This window comes from Athalia rosae, chromosome 8 (assembly GCF_917208135.1).
Source record: "Athalia rosae chromosome 8, iyAthRosa1.1, whole genome shotgun sequence".
Lineage (NCBI taxonomy): Eukaryota > Metazoa > Arthropoda > Insecta > Hymenoptera > Athaliidae > Athalia > Athalia rosae.
In genome coordinates, this window is record NC_064033.1 from 6,216,505 (window position 1) to 6,236,714 (window position 20,210).

Sequence of the window (20,210 nt, forward strand, 5' to 3'; positions counted from 1 at the left end):
CGGGAGGCAGTTGACTCCTGGCCGTTGCCGATATAAGAGGCAACCCCGACGCGGTTGTTTCTCCACAGTTCAGAACGCTGCGCTTCGAATTGGGTGACTTTTTTGTTCCCGTGGTGAGGCCCCGATCGACCCGGACCCATTTACTCGAAGGAGACGACGAGTCCCGGCAGATATATATACTTTAACCGTAAGTAGCGCTACGACTCGTTCGTTCCTCCCTAACCTGCCAATTTCCCGATCGCTCGCGTCCCCTCGATTTTTCCACACACGGTTTTTCGGACGCCGTTATTTTCTCTCTCCTATTTGCGAACAAAGGACGTTCGGCTGCGCCTATTTCATCGTCTTCTCGTTCGAAAAATTTTCCCGTTGTTTTTTTTTTGTCGCTTCCTTCGTCGCGGTTCACTACGTCCAAACGGAGCCCCGACGACCGATCGCGACTCCGGGCGCCTGATAATTGATCGGTCGGTTACGAAATCGAAACGAAAGGGAAGATCCGATTTTATTTGCGATTCCGTTTGCCGCAGTTCCGCAACGTCGTTCGTCCGAACGTTTCTTTGTCGCCGACTACATTTTCCGTTGTTGTTATTATTATTATTATTATCGTTGTTGTTGTTATTATTGTGGCGGTGCGGCGAATCGGCTGGCTCTCGTTGTTCTCTGAAAAAAATAATCGTCGAGTTTTGGCAAATTTTCCCCCTCGATTTAGCCGCGAGGGAATCGATCGGAGCGAAAGCGAAGAAAAACGCTGGGAAGATTTTCCTTTGTTCGCGATCGATACGCGAAGTGCGGTTGGCGTTGTTTACTTTATTTCGCGCCGCCCTAGCGAACAACAAATTGGAATCGTTCGATAGCCTTTGTTAACGACACACGCCGCGTTCGTTACGTTACAATCGTAATTTATCGACGAATAAATATTTGCGTGAACAAAAAAAAAAAACAAAAAAAAAAAAGAAGAAACGGAGAAAACAATTTTTCATATCGGTAAGTGAGAGAACCGCGTGTTGTTTTTCTGACCATGTGAATCGTGAATGAAACGAGGGAGGAGAGAAGAAAGAAAGAAAGAAAGAAAGAAAAAAGACGCTCGCTCTTCGGAAACAGAGATAGCGAAATTCTGAAAATCTTTTTTTTTTTTTTTTTTTGTTTTCGACAATTTTCAATTCGAAAACAATCCAACGGGTCGTCCTTCGAAAACTCTGAACTTTCTTCACCCCGGCGCGAAGTTGACGGAGATTCGTTTATTTTCTACCGCGATGAAGATCGTTGACCGTATGTTATGTTTTCGTTCGATTTATCAAACGAGAGACGACAATGAACTTGTTTCGCAACACGATCGCCTACTTTCAAATCGCACGGGGATAATTTCGTTCAGTTTCACGTCCAGCAGTGTCGATGACCTTGGCTCGTAGCGTGCACAAATCCGTCAAAATTTGTCGCGCACGCCGTTGAGATTCGGAAAACGTCGCAATCGTAACAATGATAACAACAATAACAACAACAACAACAACAACAACAACGATAAAACACCGATCGCGATACCGCAAACAATTTTTCTAATCTTTCTTTTGTTCTCCTTTTTCCTCCAGCTCTTTTGTTTCTTTAAACGTCGGACGTGAACAAAGAAAAAAAACGAACAAACAAACAAACAAGGAAAACAAAATGGCGACCGTCACCGAGACCCCCGTACCCGTCAGCAGCGAACGTGAGTATATACAGATTAAAAAAAAAAAAAAAAAAAAAAATCTCAACAATTTTCACCTGCACTATTTTTATCCTTCAAAGTTTTTACTCTGTACATAAATTATTTTTGCAATCGTCCTTACGACGATTGTCTTTCGATTCGAAATTGGAATAACGGTGGTTGCTGTCTATGAGAGAGAGAGAGAGTGAAAAAAAAAAAACAAAAACAAGAAAAAAGTGCCGATCATTTTCCGATCCTCGAAACATCCGCGCTCCTCGTCCGCGAACGAAGATTACCTAAGTGATGAAAAAATTCAAATCCTTCACGGCGCACGTTCTGCCCACGGAGTGAGGAGCGAGGAGGGATGTTCCGCTCTCCTCGCTGTTCCTCAATGGAACGAACGGTTTTCGGCTAACGATAAATATCGCGCTCGGCGAGCGAAAATTCAGCCGCTCGCGGCGAAGAGGTCGGGGCCCTCCCCCCCCTTTTCTTCTCCGCGGACGTTCGCGGCGCAAAGGTTGTCCCGGCTATCCTTGTTCCGTTCCCTCCGTCCTTCCTTCCTCGTTCCTTCGACGGGGGGGAGGGGGGGGAGGGCGCTAGCCCGCAACTGGAACTGCATCGCGACCGTACGTACTGCAGTCGAGCGAGTCTCTCACCGGTTTGCCGTGTCAGTGGCTGTCAACCGGATCCGCGCGAGTTTCGCGCTCATCCGACTACTTCGACGGAGGCGTCGTCCTTCGCCTTTTTTTCTAGGGTAGACTCGAAGAGGACCCTCGAAGACGAGGAAGATGACGCGATTTCTGTGATATGGGTCTTCTCGATCGCCGCGCAACAATTTTTCCCGACGATATAATTACGGAATCGGAGGAAAACTTTTTTTCCACGCTATACCTTCGGGGATTCCTAAAGTACACTCGACAACAAAATTAACGGCGCACCGGGTGCTCCGATTTTAAAAATTCTGTAACTTGATGAGAAAATGTCGAAAGATATCATTCCGGGATGCATTTCAAAGGTTGAAACTTCGACTTGAAGACGGTTTTTGAAAATTCTTTTTGAAGTCATTTTTGATTCCGTGGCGTAGGTTCGAGCGCCGAGTCGCGAAACTTCGAGAGAAACAAGTTTTTCAAAGTTCTCCACGGAGCTTGAAAAAAATGGCGGAAAACTTTTGAGACGGCCATTTCGTAGCCCGAAATTTCCTCTTCAAAATGACTTCCAAAAAGTTTCACGCACGATTTTTTGCCACTGAGTTATTCAATTCTTAGAAAAGGCACGTCATTGAGGGAAGAATCGACGTAGTAAGCGCAAGCCAACCGCGCACGGGTCAAAAAATCGATCGATCAACCGCGTTATCGATTGTTCAAAATTGAATAACTCGATGCCGAAAAATCGCGCGTGAAACTTTTCGGAGGCCATTTTGGAGAGGAGATTTCAGGCTACAAAATAGCCGTCTCAAAAGTTTTCCGCGATTTTTTTCAAGCTCTGTGAAGAACTTTGAAAAAATTGTTTTTCCTGGCGTTTCGCGACTCGGCCCTCAAACCTACGCCACGGGGTAAAAAATGACCTTGAGAAGAATTTTGAAAAACCATCTTTAAGTCGAAGTTTCAATCTTTAAAATGCTTCCCGGAATGATTTTTTTCCATATCTTTTCATAAAGTTTGGAATTTTTTTGCCGAGTGTAGTAGGTAACCCTCGTGACTAACGGACGGTAACAAAGCGCTTCCGCGACAGTCTTTTCTTCACTTTGTTGTCTCCCATTCTTATTTACCTACGTTATTTCTTTCGAAGGCGGCACACGGGGATCGCCGTGCGTCGAACATCGTTCAAAAGAAGCGCGTGGGCAACCCGGTCTTTTAACCCCTCACGAATATACATACATGTATGCGTATCGTCCTGGATGTGTAATAGAGAAGAACGTACAACTCGCTCGTATCTCGTGTACGAAAATTTTTAAATTACTTTAACCGTAGAGCGTTGAATCGTCCATGAAAATATGAATTTACATTATTTTACTATATGTATATTCGTGAACGACCTTTAAAATTTCAAAGAACAAAACTCACGTTATTCTCACGTTATTTCCATAACAAACTTCGGTGGCAATGCGAAACATCTTAGAGTTCGTATCAAAAGCTCAGATTTTCATTGAATTTCCTCATATCTATCTGGAAGCGTTTAAGCCCCTGGGAACATCGAAATTCGAAATTCGAAATTCCAGATAGAACTTAGAAAAAAAACGTGTCCCTCGGCATATCGAGGGGCTAAAATTACAAAATGTGACAAATTATTGTTATCCACAGACTCTTTATAATGTTTCGAACTACAGGCGTATAGCAGAACCCTACTACACATATACATATATATTAGGGTGTTAAAAAAAAAATAAAAAAAAAAAAATAAAATCAAAATTTTTTTTTTTTTTTTCAATGGTGTTGAAAAGTTGAAAGTACATTTGAAAACAAAAATTTTAGCGCCTATTAGAGCCCTTAATATTAATATTAAGGTTAGCCGCAATTCATGTGTAATTTTTTTATTCAAATAACACGGGAATTTTTTTTTTTTATTTTTGAATTTTAATTACTTCGGAACGGCTTGTTTACGCAACATCCCAGTGAGCGGATACATAGGAAATTTCACGCTCTACAAAAAACGTCCGAAGGTCAAAGTTCCTCCGATCAACCGTTTCAAAGATATCTGCGATCAAAAATAACATCAATCGAAAATTTCAAATATTTTCCAATAAAATTGCAAAGAAAAAAAAAAAAAAATCATACTTTATATTTCTATTTTTTTTTTTTTTTTTGTTTTTTTTTTGTAAAATCAATTGAATTCTGTTAATCTGAGATTTAAAAATTTTTTTTTTTTTTGTTTTTTAAACACCCTAATATATACACACGTGGGATATCGAAAACGGGGAAATACGGTAAGCTGAAAAAAAAAATTTATCTCTGTATATGTATCGAACCTGAAATGCATGGCTGAGAAAAAGCGGCATATATCGGCTGACTTCCGTTCGTATATCTGGTTATACGTTAGACGCAGTGCGACGCGATAGTGGCGCAGATTTAGCTCCTTGATCCGCTTCGTTGGCGATCGTTATTATTGTTCGGTGATGAAAAACGTTGAAACGTAATTGAACAATTGTATCGAAATGAAAATAATTGAACGATCAAAGTAAATTTCGCTCTTTGCAATTTGTAAACGCGACGTAAATTTCTCTTTTGCTCGACTAATTTCAGGTGTGACAAATATCATGTATACATATATGTATGTACACATACAGGTGTATACATAGGTATACATTCGACGTCGATTTTATGTACTGTCGGAATTTATGTTTCTATGTCACTTCCTCAGTATTTTCAAACTCCAAATCCTCCCCATGTGTGCAGTGGATAGGCCAAAAACTTGTTTTTATTCGAAAATTTTTTACAACAAAAGTTGTTTGTTTTTATTTGATAAATTTTATGGTGAAGAAAAGAAAAAGGTCATGTTTCAATTTGAAAAAAAATAACAACACGTTGACCGACCGAACGCCGCCATTTTTCATTCTGGACCAAAATGAATTTTTTTTTTCTGTTTTTTTTTTCGATTGTTCCCCTTTGAACCCTAAAAGTTTCATAATACTAAAAATTTTATCGGAGTCGTATTTTCTGATATAAATCAGGTGTGAGATTGAAACGGGACACCCTGTATATTTTTTAGTGGTTCCCAGAGCGTATATAGTCGGACGAACGCTTTGTAAAATCGGCCATTTAATTATGTCACTCATTTCAAGTGCTCTATCTAAATCGTGATCTTGACTTTCCGGCAGCTCGTGCGTGCGGACTTTTAAAACGTAAACAACACTTGTGTATACGATGACATTGTATGGCCTGCCTGAATTCAGAGTACACAAATTCGCTCTGTTTCGCTTTGATTTCCATCAAAACGTTATCGTACCCGTGATTCTGATTTCGCGCGGTCACGAATTTGCGGATATTAAAAATCAACGAAAAATGGCGATCAAAAAAAAAAAAAATAAGATAAAACAAACGAACAAAAATCATCGCATATATATACCTACAGTCTGGCAGAGGATTCATTCGCGCAGCGGATGAACGAAATGGAGAAGCTATTTTTCGGCGAAATAAAAATCCGCAGCTTTTCGAGAAAAAAAAAAAAAAAAAAAATGGGGTCAGTTTACACCAGGCGCAAAAAAAATTCTTTGCGATCAAAAAGTTGGGCTTTTTCGCCTATATAACGAGGCAGAACTTCAGATTCGAGGATCGACGCGATCGATCAATCGAATAATCGGTCAGAATCGACGGAAGATATTCTAAAATAATATCCAGATCGTGTTTTTTTTTTTCTTCCCCCGATGTTTCGATGAATTTTTGAAATAGGTATATACATACATATATCTACATCGGAACGGAATCGCGAATATTTCGATCGTTTAAACCTCCGCCATTTTGAAAAGGGGAAGTAGCCTCATGTCACAGTCAACTCTGGTTGTTTCACGTGCGGCAATCTAATCGAAATTTTCAATTTTCAGTTTCTTTTTTAACTGCGCTTTTTCTTTTTTTGAATAATCGAACATTCTCGGACAATCCTTTGAAAATTTTGAAGCAGAGCAACGTTTCTGAATTCTGAATTTTCCGAAAATTAGAGTTCGGAAATGGGGCCCAAAATTTTTTCCCGAATAAAATAATACATCATCCCCCTCTCTCAGAAAAAAAAAAAAAAAACTATCACCATCAGCCGATCCGAATCGCTTTACCCTCCACCAAGAACGTATATGATAAATTTTGAACACCAGTGGAAGATTTTTGAAAAAAAATTGATTGGAAAAATGGTTCTTCAAAAAAATTCTCCATATATTCCTATCGGCGGCTCCCGGATGATTTTATATTTCCACTTTTGCAGAAACTTCCGCTTCTGCGATTTCTCGGGACTCCCTATATATAATTAAGACTACGTACGACCTATGTACATATAATTGAGAGACCTACCTTACAGGTACGCATACAATATAACCTAAAAAAAGTGAAATTTCCGACCTCTCGCGCGCTCGAGCACTTCCGTCGTCCCGCAGAGGAATACAATTTCATACGAGGGAACGTCGCGGCGTCGGCGTCGGCGTCGGCGGCGGGGGCGGCTTTTTAATCGCGAGGTGTCGCGGGTGCCGCGCACAACGGTGGCTTATAGAAATACGTTTATATATATCTATATATATATATCTAAACGGGGGTGGTTTTCGGGATCCGCGTAAGTTGTGGAGGTGGATATTGAGCGACGCCGAGCGTCGCGGTGGCGCAGCCGTCGGATCAGTCGCCCTCCGGCCACCGCCCCAGATATACCGAAAATCGCCCTCGATCCGCAGGTCCCGCGTTACAAAAAATACTTCGCCAAAACCGTCGAGACACCCGGTCGGCCCCCCTCGTACGCGTCGCTCGCAAAAAAAAAAAAAAAAAAAAGAAATCAATCCACCGTGTCCGAAGAAACCGGAAACAGCGCGACGGAGTAAAGAAAACGGAAAAAACAGAAAAAAAAAGAAAGAAATAAAGGGACGTACGTAAAATTTGCAAAACGTCTCATATACCGCGCGTTACGCACAACGTATAACGTACGAACGTGTGACTGGTTTTTTTTTTGCCGGCGTTGCAGAAAAAAGGGGAAAATATTTCAGCCCACCCCGTTCGCCCCCCTCCGACCCTGCCGCGATCGTTTTCCCTGCTTTATTTCACCGTTTACCACTAGAAGTCCGAGGCACATAAGGCGGCGTTACACGATGCTGATCGGTTTGGTTCGCGATTCCGTGCTCCAGTGCTTTTGCCACAGCTGCAAAGCCCCCCTGGGTCTGGTCGGTGAGTTTCATTGCGATTATCCTGTTCGTCCGTAACGCTTCGACCTCAAGTCCCGCTTCCTCCGCTTTTGATCGACGTGAGAAAAGAAGAGAGGAAAAGTGGTGTTCCTCTCGCGACGCGGTCCGCACGTACACCCAACGCTTTTCTCACCGCGCCTATCACCCTCCCCGCAGCCTCGGTACGGACGGATCGCTAAAAAAATCCGCGAAATCGTCCGAGCCGCTCAGGTAAATCGTATACCGCTGAATTTCACAGCGAGGAACTCGTCGTTTTTTTTGGTCGTTATGTTTCCTTTTTTGATTTTTTGTTTGCCGTCGACGCCGTTGCGGTTATTTTTACCCGCAACCCCCTGATCGATATCGCGTCCCCTCGAACGAAACGTGGTCCGAGTCGTATCGACCGATTTGTAAAATTCCACCCCCTCCGCGGTGGGATTTCGATCAATCCGCGGTATAATATAACCGCACCCGCAAACCGCAAAAGTTTTTCGCAGTTTACCGAAGATTCTCGTTCTGATTCTTTGTACAGTTTTTTTTTTTTCCGGACAAACGGGAACCGCTGCAGACGACGATCTTTGCGATCCGAACGTTGAGGGGGATCGAAAAAAAAGAAAATGGCGGCGGTCCGCTTCGGCTTACCGAAAATCGCGCTCGGATCGAATGCTCGTAGCCGCTCTATTATTCGGAAACGCGGAAGATGAAGTGGAACCGATCGGATACTCGAGATTCGCTTTCGAGAAAACTACAGCGAAAAGAAAAACGGCGAAACTCTGGACGTTTGTTGTTGCGTCACTCGCGGGGTTACCGAACGCCGCCGATCGCAGGGTGCGGCCCAAGATGGCCGCCCAGCCCTCGCGATCCGTCGAAGTGATCGATTTCGCGTGTCTAGGAGAAATATTACCTGAGTCGGGAGCTTGGACGGTTTCCGTTTCCCCCGCGACCCCCTTCTCCTCCTCCCCCGCCCCACCCGCGAATCTTTAGAAAACAAAAAAAAACCCTCGCGCTTTTCGCCGCTAACCTCCTCGCACACGTCGCTTTTCCTAACCTAACCCGAAGAGCGCCTCTCTCCGATCACGTCGTCTCCCCCTCCCCCACCATTTTGTAACCGGCTTTTATTCATCGCCACTGACGATTGCCATTCAAGCTGGTCAACGGCGGGGAGCACCGATGACCAAGAAACCGGCCGGCAAAGGAAAACCTCGAACGAAACAACCGAAAAAGGTCAAATTTATCAGTGAGTACCGATAATGAATGAATATCGATAACCTGGAAAACCGCAGCCCTATCGGCTGCGTAGCTTCTTATCATTTGGTCGACTCGTTTTCAAGATGTCGACGCACGAGGAGACAGGAGTGTCTTCGGTTTTATTTCACGGCTCATAATCCGGGCGGAAAGGACGAAAGGATTGGATTTCTGACGACCCCGAGCTTAGGTTTTTTTTTTTTTGTTTTTTTTTTGTCAAGTGTTTCGGATTTTGTAAATCCGCACACTCGATGCGGAAATCGCATTCCGAAACGCGGGCCGCTGATGAAATCATATAGTTCTCCCAATTTTTTCGACAGGATTATAGGAATTTCTTGTTTTTGATGTTTTTGTGAGATTGGAGAAAAAAAAACTGGGAATAATAAAAAAGGATTGTGAAATAGACGTTGCTGAGCAAAATAAGACGGTGTCCTAGCCAATGAGAAATTGATTCGTTTCGTTCTGAAACTATTGTTGGAAAAATTTCTAGCGAAACCTCACGTCGTTTTTCGTGGACGTGTACGAATTTCCGCCAGCTGTTTCTACCGGCTTTCGAGGATTAATTTATTTATAATGCAATATCGGCGGCGCCGGCGAGTCCTCCGTGCGCCTAGGGGACGTCATTGGCCTACGGGCAGTCCCCCGTTTATTATCCCTCTGCGTTTCCCTGGGAGCGCGGCAGACGTGCGGACGCCAGACGTCGCGGCGCCTGCAGACGAATCGGAGGGAAGATCGATCCCCCTCCTCCCCCCCTCACCCACCACGTATGTGTAATAGCGTAGGTGGCTTCTTTTCTCCTGCGCCTACGCTCTACGACGTGACTCATTTCTAACGCGGTTGCTACCTGCCCCGTGAAAAAAAAAAAAATCAAATAATCCCAAGTTTCTTGACGATGGGGTGTCACTGGATGGGGTCCTCGCTGTCTACGAAACGCAGAGAATTTTACCCGAGATTCGAACCTTCGACGAGAGATAACGAATACCTCGAAGAATGCATGATTTTGGATCTTTGAAGTACGAGAAATCTGATTAAGAAAATGGAAATTTGGTTAGCGATCGGTATCTTGATTAATTTCAATGAATTAGTACGGAAGTCGTCGGTTAATCTTCCGGAAGCATTCGCGTTGAGGTTATGAGACTAGGAAATCGAAATGGGTTTTTTTTATCTCCTACGAAGAGTTATTCATGTATTTGGTAATCGACTTTCGTGATTTTTGGCTTTTGATTTCTCGAATTTCGAAGAATCGTTAAGACCGATCACATTTTCCTTCTTTTCGTTCGGGATTCTTGAAACGTCAGCCATCTTTTTTTCTCGAAATAGCAACCATCGTTTTCCGATGTCTTACGAATGACATAAAACTTTTCAATTTGCAGGTGAATTATTTTTCTATTTTTTTAAACCGCTTTTCATTTCCTCAAGAAAACCTGATGGGTATTTTTTTTTTTGTTTTTTTTTTTCTTATTTCTTTTCATGTAACAACAATGGGATGACTCTTTAGAATGGAACAGCGGAAAGACTCCCCATTAATTTTCTCAATAATTTTATCCGACAGTAAAACTTTGAACAACACCAAAATTCCAACGACTAATATTATTTTCCATTTGCAAACAGCGACTGAAATTCGATGCCAAGAGAAATCGAAGGGTGGTTTGTGCTACGAGGTAATCTTGGCAGAGCCGACAGTCCCCAAGCGTACTTCTTCGCCCCCTCAGCCGAGTCCGACTCAGCAGGTCGCCATAGAGGACAAGTTGAAAGCAGCCGAGGAGAGGAGGCTTTCTTTGGAGGCTCACAAATTGGCCGCGTTGGCGACAAAGCTTGGCAAAATTGAAGAAGCATCTCGCAAGAAAGATGAATTGAGCGCAGCATTCATTGCTCAGACCCGAGAGGCCCTGGACGCCAAAATGACCAATACCGAAGAGAAACGAGAGGCACATATCGCTGACCTTAAGAGCAAGCTCAAAGATCATGTGAGTATTTCACAGTTTCTAGGCATCCGGAGATCCCAAGCTTTCCGATAAGTTCTAATCAAAGATCGAACCAAAACTCTTTCGCTTTGTGTTCCAGTTGGAGAGCGTTGAAAAGACTCGCCTGAGTCTGGAGCAGCAAACCGAGGAGGTTAGGTGTGCGGTTGAAGAGAAATTGAAAACAGCCGCAGCCCAGCGTGACGAAAACATTAAGAAGATGCTGGACCGTCTAAAGGAGCATGTAAGTCCCTTGTAGATGACAAGAGTAGTCGTTTCTGTAGTAGAATGTGCATGAACACTTGGACCAAAGACACGAATTCAATTGACATCTTTTACAGGAGGACCAAGTAGTTCGCGTTCGCAATGGAATGACGGAGCGAGTTCAGCAGCTCGAATTTCAGATTCAAGGTAAATTGGATCAAGCACGTGAGCGGCGTGAGACAATAGAGCGCGAGCAGAAGGAAAAGCTCCGCAACCATGTAAGTTTAACGGCAGACGAGCTATTTTTACTTAAGATGCATGTGTACTTGAAATGTACATATATCACTCGAGAGATTTTTGTATGAATACAACATATTTATTACTAACATAAAAAAAAAGATGAAAAAGAATGAAAAAAAAAACGAAAAATAATACGTACAGTCTTCTACTTCATACGAGTATTCGATCATTTTTATCACGCCGTGATATATCATATTATTATTCCTAACAAATAACACGTTACTAACATATTGAGTATAACGATGATCCAAGAGGTGCGAGTTCGTCGAACATTATTCGATCCAAACATAACCTAACATAACTATCTAAGTTGGATGGCAAAATTTGAGACGAGTCGATCGTACTTGTGCTCTCTTGATTATCATCTTTACGAGTATGTTCATTAATTATTAATCATATACGATCGATTCGAGTCCACAGGAGCGACGATTTTGTCTGACCCTAACCTGAGAAAATACCTCCGTCATTGTGACACCTCATCGGATAAAATTTCATCCGCAACTTGAAGCCCGAAGCTTTTAGTGGATTCATAAATTTCTGGTCCCACTTATACCAATGCTTCAATCTGACGCTTTTCATTTGACGAGAAAATTCCCTGACTAGAAATATCCGTTTAAAAAAATTAACTAAATGTTCAGTTTCTTTGATATTATTCTCTTGCGATGATTGCATTCTTTCATCGTTTCTTGAAAGAAACATTAGCCAATCGATAGTGGAAGGTCTAGAATCAAACTTATTTCAAAGCTTAACAAAATGCTGGTAAAAAAATAAGTTGCGGAAGAAGGTTTGTCTTTTTTTTTGATATCACAACGATGTGGCGGCACAGAGGTCCATGTGTCGATTTAAATCTGCGCTCCGGTGCTTCCGAATCGATCAACTTTTAATCAGATCCGCGGTGCTTGAATAGAGTGAGAGCTAAGGCAAAAGAAATGAACAAATAAAAGAGAGAGAAAGAGATACTTAAGGACGAACAGGGTATGATGAACGAGTGAATATGAAAATTAAGTAAAAAAGGGGTTTCATTCAATGGTGGTCTAGAACACAGTGAAGATAGCGGAAGTGCGTCAGGTAGCCGAGGTCTTTGCGCAGAAAGCACTCGAGGCTAAAGAGCGAGAGCTCGCAATGAGGCTGACTGCTGCGGAGATCAACCGACAGCAAGAGATTCAACGTCGTGTTCAGGCTATTCGCCAACGTGTAATTCCACTTGAAAATACTTTTGTCATCGTCAACCTGTTTCGCTTATTATTTTTCATTTCTTATTCAATCATTGATTTTGAATACCTATTCCATTTCATTTTTTCTTCTTACTCCGAGACAATACCAACGCTGTTGTCTTTCTGAGTGTTTAATTTGCCACGATATAAGATATTACACTTTTAAATTCTCCCAAAGTTCTGTGAAAATTTTTTTGTTCTTCATCGACCCGACGTTATCCTGTTTTCTAGACTTATCCTATGAATTTATTTTCTATCAATCTACATGATACTTTATAAAATTTATTTGCGGATAATTTATTTCAATTTTATTCGTTATCATTTAATTTTGCATCGAAGCATGTGCTCTGTTTTAGATATTGCACAAAGTTTTAACCTCAACAAATTTTAGTATAACATAAAAAATAGTATCGTGATGCTTAACTAGTCGTGTCATGTGTTGCTATAGCTGCAGTAATGATTAGTCGTAACAGTTGATTGCTTGAGTGTGTGATAAAAGAACAAAACATAAGTTTATTTATATGAAAATAATAATTGCTTGTTACAAAAGGAGAGGCGTGCGGAGATAGTGAGGCAGAACAAAGCAGCTCTTGCTGGACAGGAACCAAAGACAGGAGAGCAGCCAAGCCCGCCAGTGGAAAAGGAGACCGCCAGCTCCGGTTAAGTTGTTCGCCCCTTAAACAAAAAACAAAAGAATAAGAAAAACAACTTCTCACGATTTAATAAATTTTCAATATTTCATATATAAAACGAGACAAAACCAACAATACTAATAATAACAACAATAACAATAATAACAACAATAACACAATAATAATAACAATAACAATACTAATCCTCATGAGAACAACAATAATAATAATAATCAAATACAAATTAGAGCTTACCACGTGAATAAGTAAAATCTTGCTGGTGCGTTGAAAAAATTTAATCAATTTGAACAATTGATTTGATTTTTACCAATTTTTTTTATTTCTCCAAAAGAAAAGAAACGGTGCAAAAAGACTGGGTTTTCTTTTCGAGATGGCGAAGGGTGCATTACAATAAAACGCTCAAGTTCCTTTGTTTTTGTTTTTCGAATCAACTGGGTATCACGACCAGAGTGATCGAAAAATTTTTATAAATCCATTGGAGTTGACAAGAATCGCACATCGCTCATTTCAAAATTCTACACCTGTGTTCAGATAACACAGAGAAATAAAGATCATCGAATTACGGTGGTTCTCACTGGGCTAAAACTGGTGCACTCTCTTTCCTTCTCTTTTCATTGGGAAAACGAAAGAGAAACGAAACCACACTATTCGTGCACATTTCGACCAGTGACAAACGCCTTTTAACTAATTGATCTAGTGTTATGACGCATCTAATCTGAGTGATTTTTTCTACTTACAATTAGTTGTACTATACATCTTTACTATTTTCATTGTTTTGATCATTATTATTATTATTGTTTTTTACTTTTATCGTTATTGTTGTTGTTGTCACTGTTATTATTTCCATATCGATATCCCATTAACACTACCCGCTGTGTTTTCGGTTATTTTTTTTCTCATTCCCCCGACGATACCGAATTCTAAAATTGCGAAAAGTGAAATCTCTGCGCGTCTCGCGAATATTAATCGTATCGCGTTTATATTATGCTATTTTTTATGCTCGTGACTGGATAGAATACGAAAAAGATTAAAAAAAAAAAAAAAAAACACAGAGTTATAAATATGAGCTTTACATTGATATTTGCTTCCCTGTCTTTTTCAAATATCGTTTACTATTATTATTATACTATTAGAAAATAAGTTTTGTATCTAAATATATTTGAAAAACTATTACCACCTATTACAATTATTATTATTTCATATGATTATGATTATTATTATTATAATATCACTATTATTAAGTTTCTTGAGTTTTTCATTTTTATACGCTTGATTAAATATATTTTGTCTTCTTTTTTTTTTCTTCTAAAACTTTCATTCTCACCCATTATCGTCAGCTTTAATAATAATAATAACAAACTCAAAAAGCAGAAAAAAAAAAATCAAAATAAAATAAATATATGCGCACGCAACACATAACAGTACGATACGATATGATATAAATAAACGATCACAAATTTACTACAAACACGTTTCAATCAATTCCCGATTACATTGTTGCGATAATAATACTTTACGTCGGGTTGTTGTTGTTATTATTATTATCAGAAATGCCATCATCATTATATTCTCAACATTATTGTTTCGAAGTGATGATATAGTTAAAGTTTATGAATGGAATATTCAAAGGAAAAAACAAAACAAAAGAAACGATTCTAAAAAATTTATCGTCGTAACCGCTACAACTAGGCTTTTAATAGTTGAAAACAAAAAAAAGTAAAGAAATTGGGAAAAAAAGCAAAACTAAAGAAATAGAAAGGAGATTTTAATTTTAACGAATAACGCGATAAACATAACGTGTCTCTCATAGATATATGTATAAATTTCCTAACGAAGAATTAATACGAGATTAGGAAGAAATATTGATTTTTAACAAGAGAAATAAGGAGTGGCGAGGGGGGGGGGAGGGGGTGAAGAGACGGCTTAAGTGAAATAAAAAGCACACGCACCTCTGACGAGGAATAACAAAAATAACAAAATGAGGCAGGGGCGGCGGAAGGGGGGGGGGGGGGATGCAAATGATGCAAACTAGGGGAGAAGAAAAGAAAAATTTCAAAGAATAGCATAACCGCGGGAGAATGATGATTCGGATATACATATATATAAATCCGTACGATGCTTTATACTAGGCTTGAATCTTTTAAAAAAAATTAACGTTTTTTGTACTCGATCATTGTAATGATAACTATATATTACCGCTAATCGATCAACAAAAAAATAAATAAAATTATATATATACACACAGATAAATAAAGCGACCCAAAAAAAATTTATAAATAAATAAATAAATCGTCAAAATAATAGCAGAAAATTAAGTATAAAAACGACGGAATGAGTTTTTGCATCTAAATAAAATCAAGAGTAATATTACTAATAATAATAATAAACAAAGAAAAAAAAAACACAAACCAACCAAAAATGATGCATAATATAGCACACAATTATATTATTGAACACAAAAACATGATAATAAATAATAATAATAATAATATTGATAATGATAATGCTTCTGTGATGACTTCACTATCTGTCACGTACGTGTCTAGTTTTTAAGCCGATAATAAACAATAATAACAATAATTGAGACACAAATAATAATAGTAACGTGAATAATAACACTAATAAATAAAATGATTGATAGTTAAAATAACGATGATAATTGAGCCGCTCGTTTATACTAGAAAATATTATACTATTATATAATTCATCTTCACTCATTCATATAGTGATATCATAAGAGCAGCGACAATTTTTTTTCCGTTTGTTTGTTTGTTTGTTTTTTTTTTGTTTCTTTTGACTTTTCAAAAATATTGATGCGAATCAAATGAAAATTATCGAATAAAAATTTCTAAATTCAATGAATACAATATTGAATGATGAATATACCAAAAAAAAATAAATCACGCTCTTTAATTATGATATAATTAAAGATTACGAGTTACACAGATACCGTTGATGGTATTGGTATAAAATAATAATAATAATTATATATAATGTAATAAATGCTTTAGTTGTTTTATAGACCACAGAATGAAGAGAAACGATGTGAATGAATTAAACTGAGGCAAAAAAAAAAAAAAAAAAAAAAACAAGGTAACGGAAAAGGCTGACGACGAGATAATTTTAGCGCGTCTAAAATATAGAAAAAAACGAGGAAAACCAAAAAAAAAAAATTATAAAACGAGAAGAAAAGAAAATGGCGAAAGAAATGCCTGAATCGAAATCACAAGAAATGAAAAAAAAGAAGAAAACACAAATCCGAGGACTAATTAAAATAATAGTAAGAAATGCTGTAGAGACGGATGATGACGCGATGTTTGATGTGAATAAAATTAACGCTGGATAAAGAAAAAATATATAAATAATTAATTTTGCTTGTAAAGTTTTAAGATTACGCTGAAAGGGGCGAGGACGGGGGGAGGGGGGTGACGGGGGTAGTAAAGCGGGAGCAAGTTTGAGAAAACAAAAAAATAAAACAAAAAAAATAAAACAAACTAAAGATACAAAGAAATCCAATTAAAACAAGACAAAAAAAAAAACGACAACTAAACATTGGAAATATCGAAGTACGCGTAACTTGTTAGTTTAACGCGTTAATAGTTAGCTATAGATATTTAATTAGTTAGTCAGTTGGCGTCGAATGTTTAATCTCAGAAGAATTGCTGAAAATGATATTTGATATTTGAATTGTATGTCCAATAACTAATAACATGGTAGTAACGATAATATGTCTATTTTTGCATCATTGTTGTGATCTTTTGCAAATTGTATTTCATATAATATTATCAATCGATTTTGATAGGAGGATTTTATTATTATCATTATTGAACGTCATCGAATATCAAAAATTTCGAACTAACGTTGACGACGCGACGTCACCGTTACGTTGGAGGGAAAAAAAAAAAAAAAACGAATACCAACGACACTCACGATCGTCACTATCAATTATCATTGTTCTTCGATATTGTTTTCGAAAGAAGAAAAACGAAGAAAAAAAAAAAAACTTTTTTCTGTTCCAACACTACAATTATTTGAATGTATCTAATAAGTATATCATTATATACATTATATAAATGAAGAAAAAAAGCGAAAAGAAACAAAAAAAAAACAACAACAACAACAAACTACACGTACACTACTATTTTGTGAGCTTAGTATTGTCTTATATACTATATACATTATACCTAATTATTAAATAATCGAAATTGCAAAAAAAAATCATTGAGTCACTTATATACGGATTAATCAGATATTGCAGCGCGACTATGCTGCGCTAAAGAAAAGAAAAAAAAAAAAAAAACAAACACGACTCGATATCTTTGCATATTTACCACACAAAAGGAAAACGAAAAAGATAAAAAAAAAAAACAGAAACAAAAATAAACGCAAATCAAATTTCAAAACTGCCAACGGTGACTCAGGAGATTGACACTTGAAGTTAACCAGCGCTGGTTAAAAAATCCTCTACCTTATCGACCTAGCTTCCTCCACTATTTTTCCGCTCTTGTAAAAATATTTTGATCGTTTTTTGATCGACATTCCCGACTATTTGAAAAGTTCATTTGTTCTCCTAGAATTTCAGAGGGACGCCTAGTCTAGTTCTTCGACTGTAATGTAATCACTGAATAGTCAGTGATTCTATTTTTGTCCATTAGTTTTGTTATGTTTTTCCATTTTTTTTATTTTTTTACTACATCGGGCACAATCGACACGCAAGGTGCGCGCAAAAATTCGTTTATCGTAATTATTTTCCCCGCCCGATTTCTCGATATTTAATATCATTAAGTCGTTAAGAGAGTAATAAAACAACCATAAGCGGAACGTTCGATGGGGAGGTTTCGATTCGTTTAATTTATGGAACGAAATTAATATTTAATAGACACTCGGGTGGATCGAGACGCACAAATATGACGTCAATGTCGACCTCCTCGTTCGGCTTCTCATTGTCAGTTTCGTTAACCCGGAGTGCGAAAAATTCCGAACGAGGACGCGTTGCGATGCGCCTTGTTCGTCGAAACGCGATCGATCGTTTCTGGAAAATGAGAGAAGAAAAAATTTCGTCGGCAGTAGCGTCACGTGACCGAGTGGAAAACATTTCGAAGATTCCGTAGTCAAATTCACCAACACCATCGACGAGATGTAACCTCCTCTTTTACGCGTTGCGGAAGATGATTTTTCGAGAGAAAATACCTATATATGGTGGAAGCAATCCTCCGCCGGGATCGTCGCTTGTTTTCGGTAAACAAATGCGTCGTTCAAAAACAGCCGAGATGGCGATTGTTGTTTTTTCGTCAGCGCCGAGCAGCTGCGTGGACGCTGCGTTCGAACGTACAAACGGCTGTTTTTTCTATCTGCAATATTGTCTTAGAAAAGAAAATTCACGCCTATAAGTTTCCCCATCCTCGGGCTCGGACGATGACCCCGAGGAACCTCGTCCCCCAAGGATTTCCGGACGTTCCCCGTCCTCAATTTTCGATCCCTCGAATCTCGGAGACGCTGAAAAAACGAAGAGGATGAGCAAAAATCGCGAGGAATCGCAACGAGCGACAACGACCACCCGATTCTGGAAGGGAATTCGGTCATTTTTTAATTTTTTTGCTCGAAGTCAACAGCATCGCAGATAGCCATTAGTTAGAATTTTAGGTAATTTTTGACCCCGATAGAAATTTAGCGTTAACGTTGCACAAAAATTCATCATCGCATGTTTGTTCCAATGCTCGTGTCTGACGATTAGAGGGCAGTAAAAGTAGATCGGCGAAGGTAGGGCGAACCTACCTTTTCGCGATCAAAAAATCGCCACCGATGGATATCGCAGTTCGGACCGGTTCGTTCAAATTTCGCAAGAAATTTCGACGAGCTCGCGCGCCCGGCGCGCGGGAGACGCACGGGACGGCCGCAAGATGGCCGCCGGCCGAAGCGCAGAATTTTCGAGTAGAGGCACTACCGCGTTTGCCGTGCGAAAATAAATCGAGTGCGAGTGCGCAAGTGATAGAAAGAGAGAGAGAGAGAGTTTTTGTTGTCTACATATATTCGCGGTGAAGAGGAAGCGACGGTTCGGCAGGAAGAAATTAAGCGAGGACGAGGAGAAGGAAGGAAGGAAGGATTCGACAAGTCGCGTGTTCACGTACGGAGCGCGAACTAAAAATCTAGCAGAAGCGGCAACAGCAGCGCCCCGTGAGCGCAGCCGGACGGTACGTAGTCGGCAAATGGCGTCCCCGAGGTCCGTTTGTGTTTTAATAACGTAACGCGCGATGTGCAGTCGTGCGATCGTTACGTCGCGATTGTTGTGTATTCGTTTATCGCATGTCACCGACAACGATAATCCAACCCCGGAATTCGGAGGGCTGAACGTCGGCCAAGTTTCGCGAAGGTTATCGTAACGGGGATAAATAATTCGCGGAATAATAATAATAAAAAAGAGAGAAAAAAAACAAACACAAACACACACACACACACGCACGCACGCGCGCAAGTACATACGTGGGTAAAAGTAAAGGGTAAATAAATAAGTCGGATAGGACGATGTTGGTGAAAAGTTCGAACGCCGCGGAGAAGAAGGAACGGAGGAATAATGCCAAGAGTAATACGAAGACCGGCGCCGTTGGTGAGTTTTTTCAAATCAACGATTAATTTATTCGTAACGAGCGTCGAGACTCCGTGTCGCGGGTGATGTCCGACGGAGTTCGAGGCCCCCGATTTTCGCTCCGGCGGGGATCACGTTGTCGCAAATATAGCAGTCGACGAGAACGATGGTTCCGACCATTACCGCCTGGGCTACCTACGTGCGACGTCACGACAAAATGGCCGCCGCGAACGATCCTCGACAACAGATCGTCCTCGCGTACGTCGGATTTTGACTCGGGGGCGACGACGAACGGGCCCCGGAATATTTTCGGGCCCGCTGGTTTCGCTACGGTTTAGGTTATGGCCAGATTCGGACCCCGATGGGTATTTTGGGTCGACCGGCAACGTCGCCCGCGCGGTGACGAATCCGTCCGTCTATCTCCTCCTCGCGGAGTTATTATCTCGGTCGCCATGTTTGTTCGGCATTCAAAATATTTATGTTATGTTTTAGATACGCGTGCGCACGCGTGTCTCTGCGTACCAAAC

At 40.0% G+C, this 20,210-nt stretch overlaps 2 protein-coding genes and 1 long non-coding RNA gene across 5 annotated transcripts in view; 2 read left to right on the forward strand and 1 right to left on the reverse strand.

The window, feature by feature from the left end:
• On the forward strand, positions 1-16,189 carry LOC105691025 (stress response protein NST1). Of its 3 annotated transcripts, none has more exons than XM_025746351.2 (7): positions 1-187; positions 1,584-1,699; positions 10,380-10,735; positions 10,833-10,973; positions 11,071-11,211; positions 12,272-12,427; positions 12,998-16,189. In XM_025746351.2, the coding sequence occupies exons 2-7, from the start codon at positions 1,657-1,659 to the stop codon at positions 13,109-13,111; spliced, it is 951 nt and encodes a 316-aa protein (XP_025602136.1). In that variant the 5' UTR covers positions 1-187; positions 1,584-1,656; the 3' UTR covers positions 13,112-16,189. The 3 variants fall into 3 exon arrangements, with proteins under 3 accessions (XP_025602136.1, XP_012264683.1, XP_012264684.1); XM_012409260.3 differs by lacking the exons at positions 1-187; positions 1,584-1,699 and adding exons at positions 6,977-7,527; positions 8,671-8,760; XM_012409261.3 differs by lacking the exons at positions 1-187; positions 1,584-1,699; positions 12,272-12,427 and adding exons at positions 6,980-7,527; positions 8,671-8,760.
• LOC125502046 overlaps positions 12,733-20,210 on the reverse strand; it is a 15,671-nt gene continuing 8,193 nt past the window's right edge. The window contains exon 2 of the long non-coding RNA XR_007279859.1: positions 12,733-13,122. This is a non-coding gene — a long non-coding RNA (uncharacterized LOC125502046). The remainder of the gene's footprint in view (positions 13,123-20,210) is intronic.
• The window catches only part of LOC105691023 (nuclear factor of activated T-cells 5), a 43,834-nt gene continuing 42,921 nt past the window's right edge, over positions 19,298-20,210 (forward strand). Inside the window, exon 1 of the mRNA XM_012409257.2 lies at positions 19,298-19,704. Coding sequence (XP_012264680.2) covers positions 19,623-19,704 — 82 coding nt within the window. The 5' untranslated portion in view covers positions 19,298-19,622. The remainder of the gene's footprint in view (positions 19,705-20,210) is intronic.

What these genes read in the sequence shown, in the direction of transcription:
- LOC105691025 (XM_012409260.3), top strand. Translation starts at nt 7,452, where the DNA reads ATGCTGATCGGTTTGGTTCGCGATTCCGTGCTCCAGTGCTTTTGCCAC. An exon ending in AGCCCCCCTGGGTCTGGTCG is followed by an intron (nt 7,528 to 8,670) that starts GTGAGTTTCATT and finishes TTGCCATTCAAG; the next exon opens with CTGGTCAACGGCGGGGAGCA. An exon ending in GAAAAAGGTCAAATTTATCA is followed by an intron (nt 8,761 to 10,379) that starts GTGAGTACCGAT and finishes ATTTGCAAACAG; the next exon opens with CGACTGAAATTCGATGCCAA.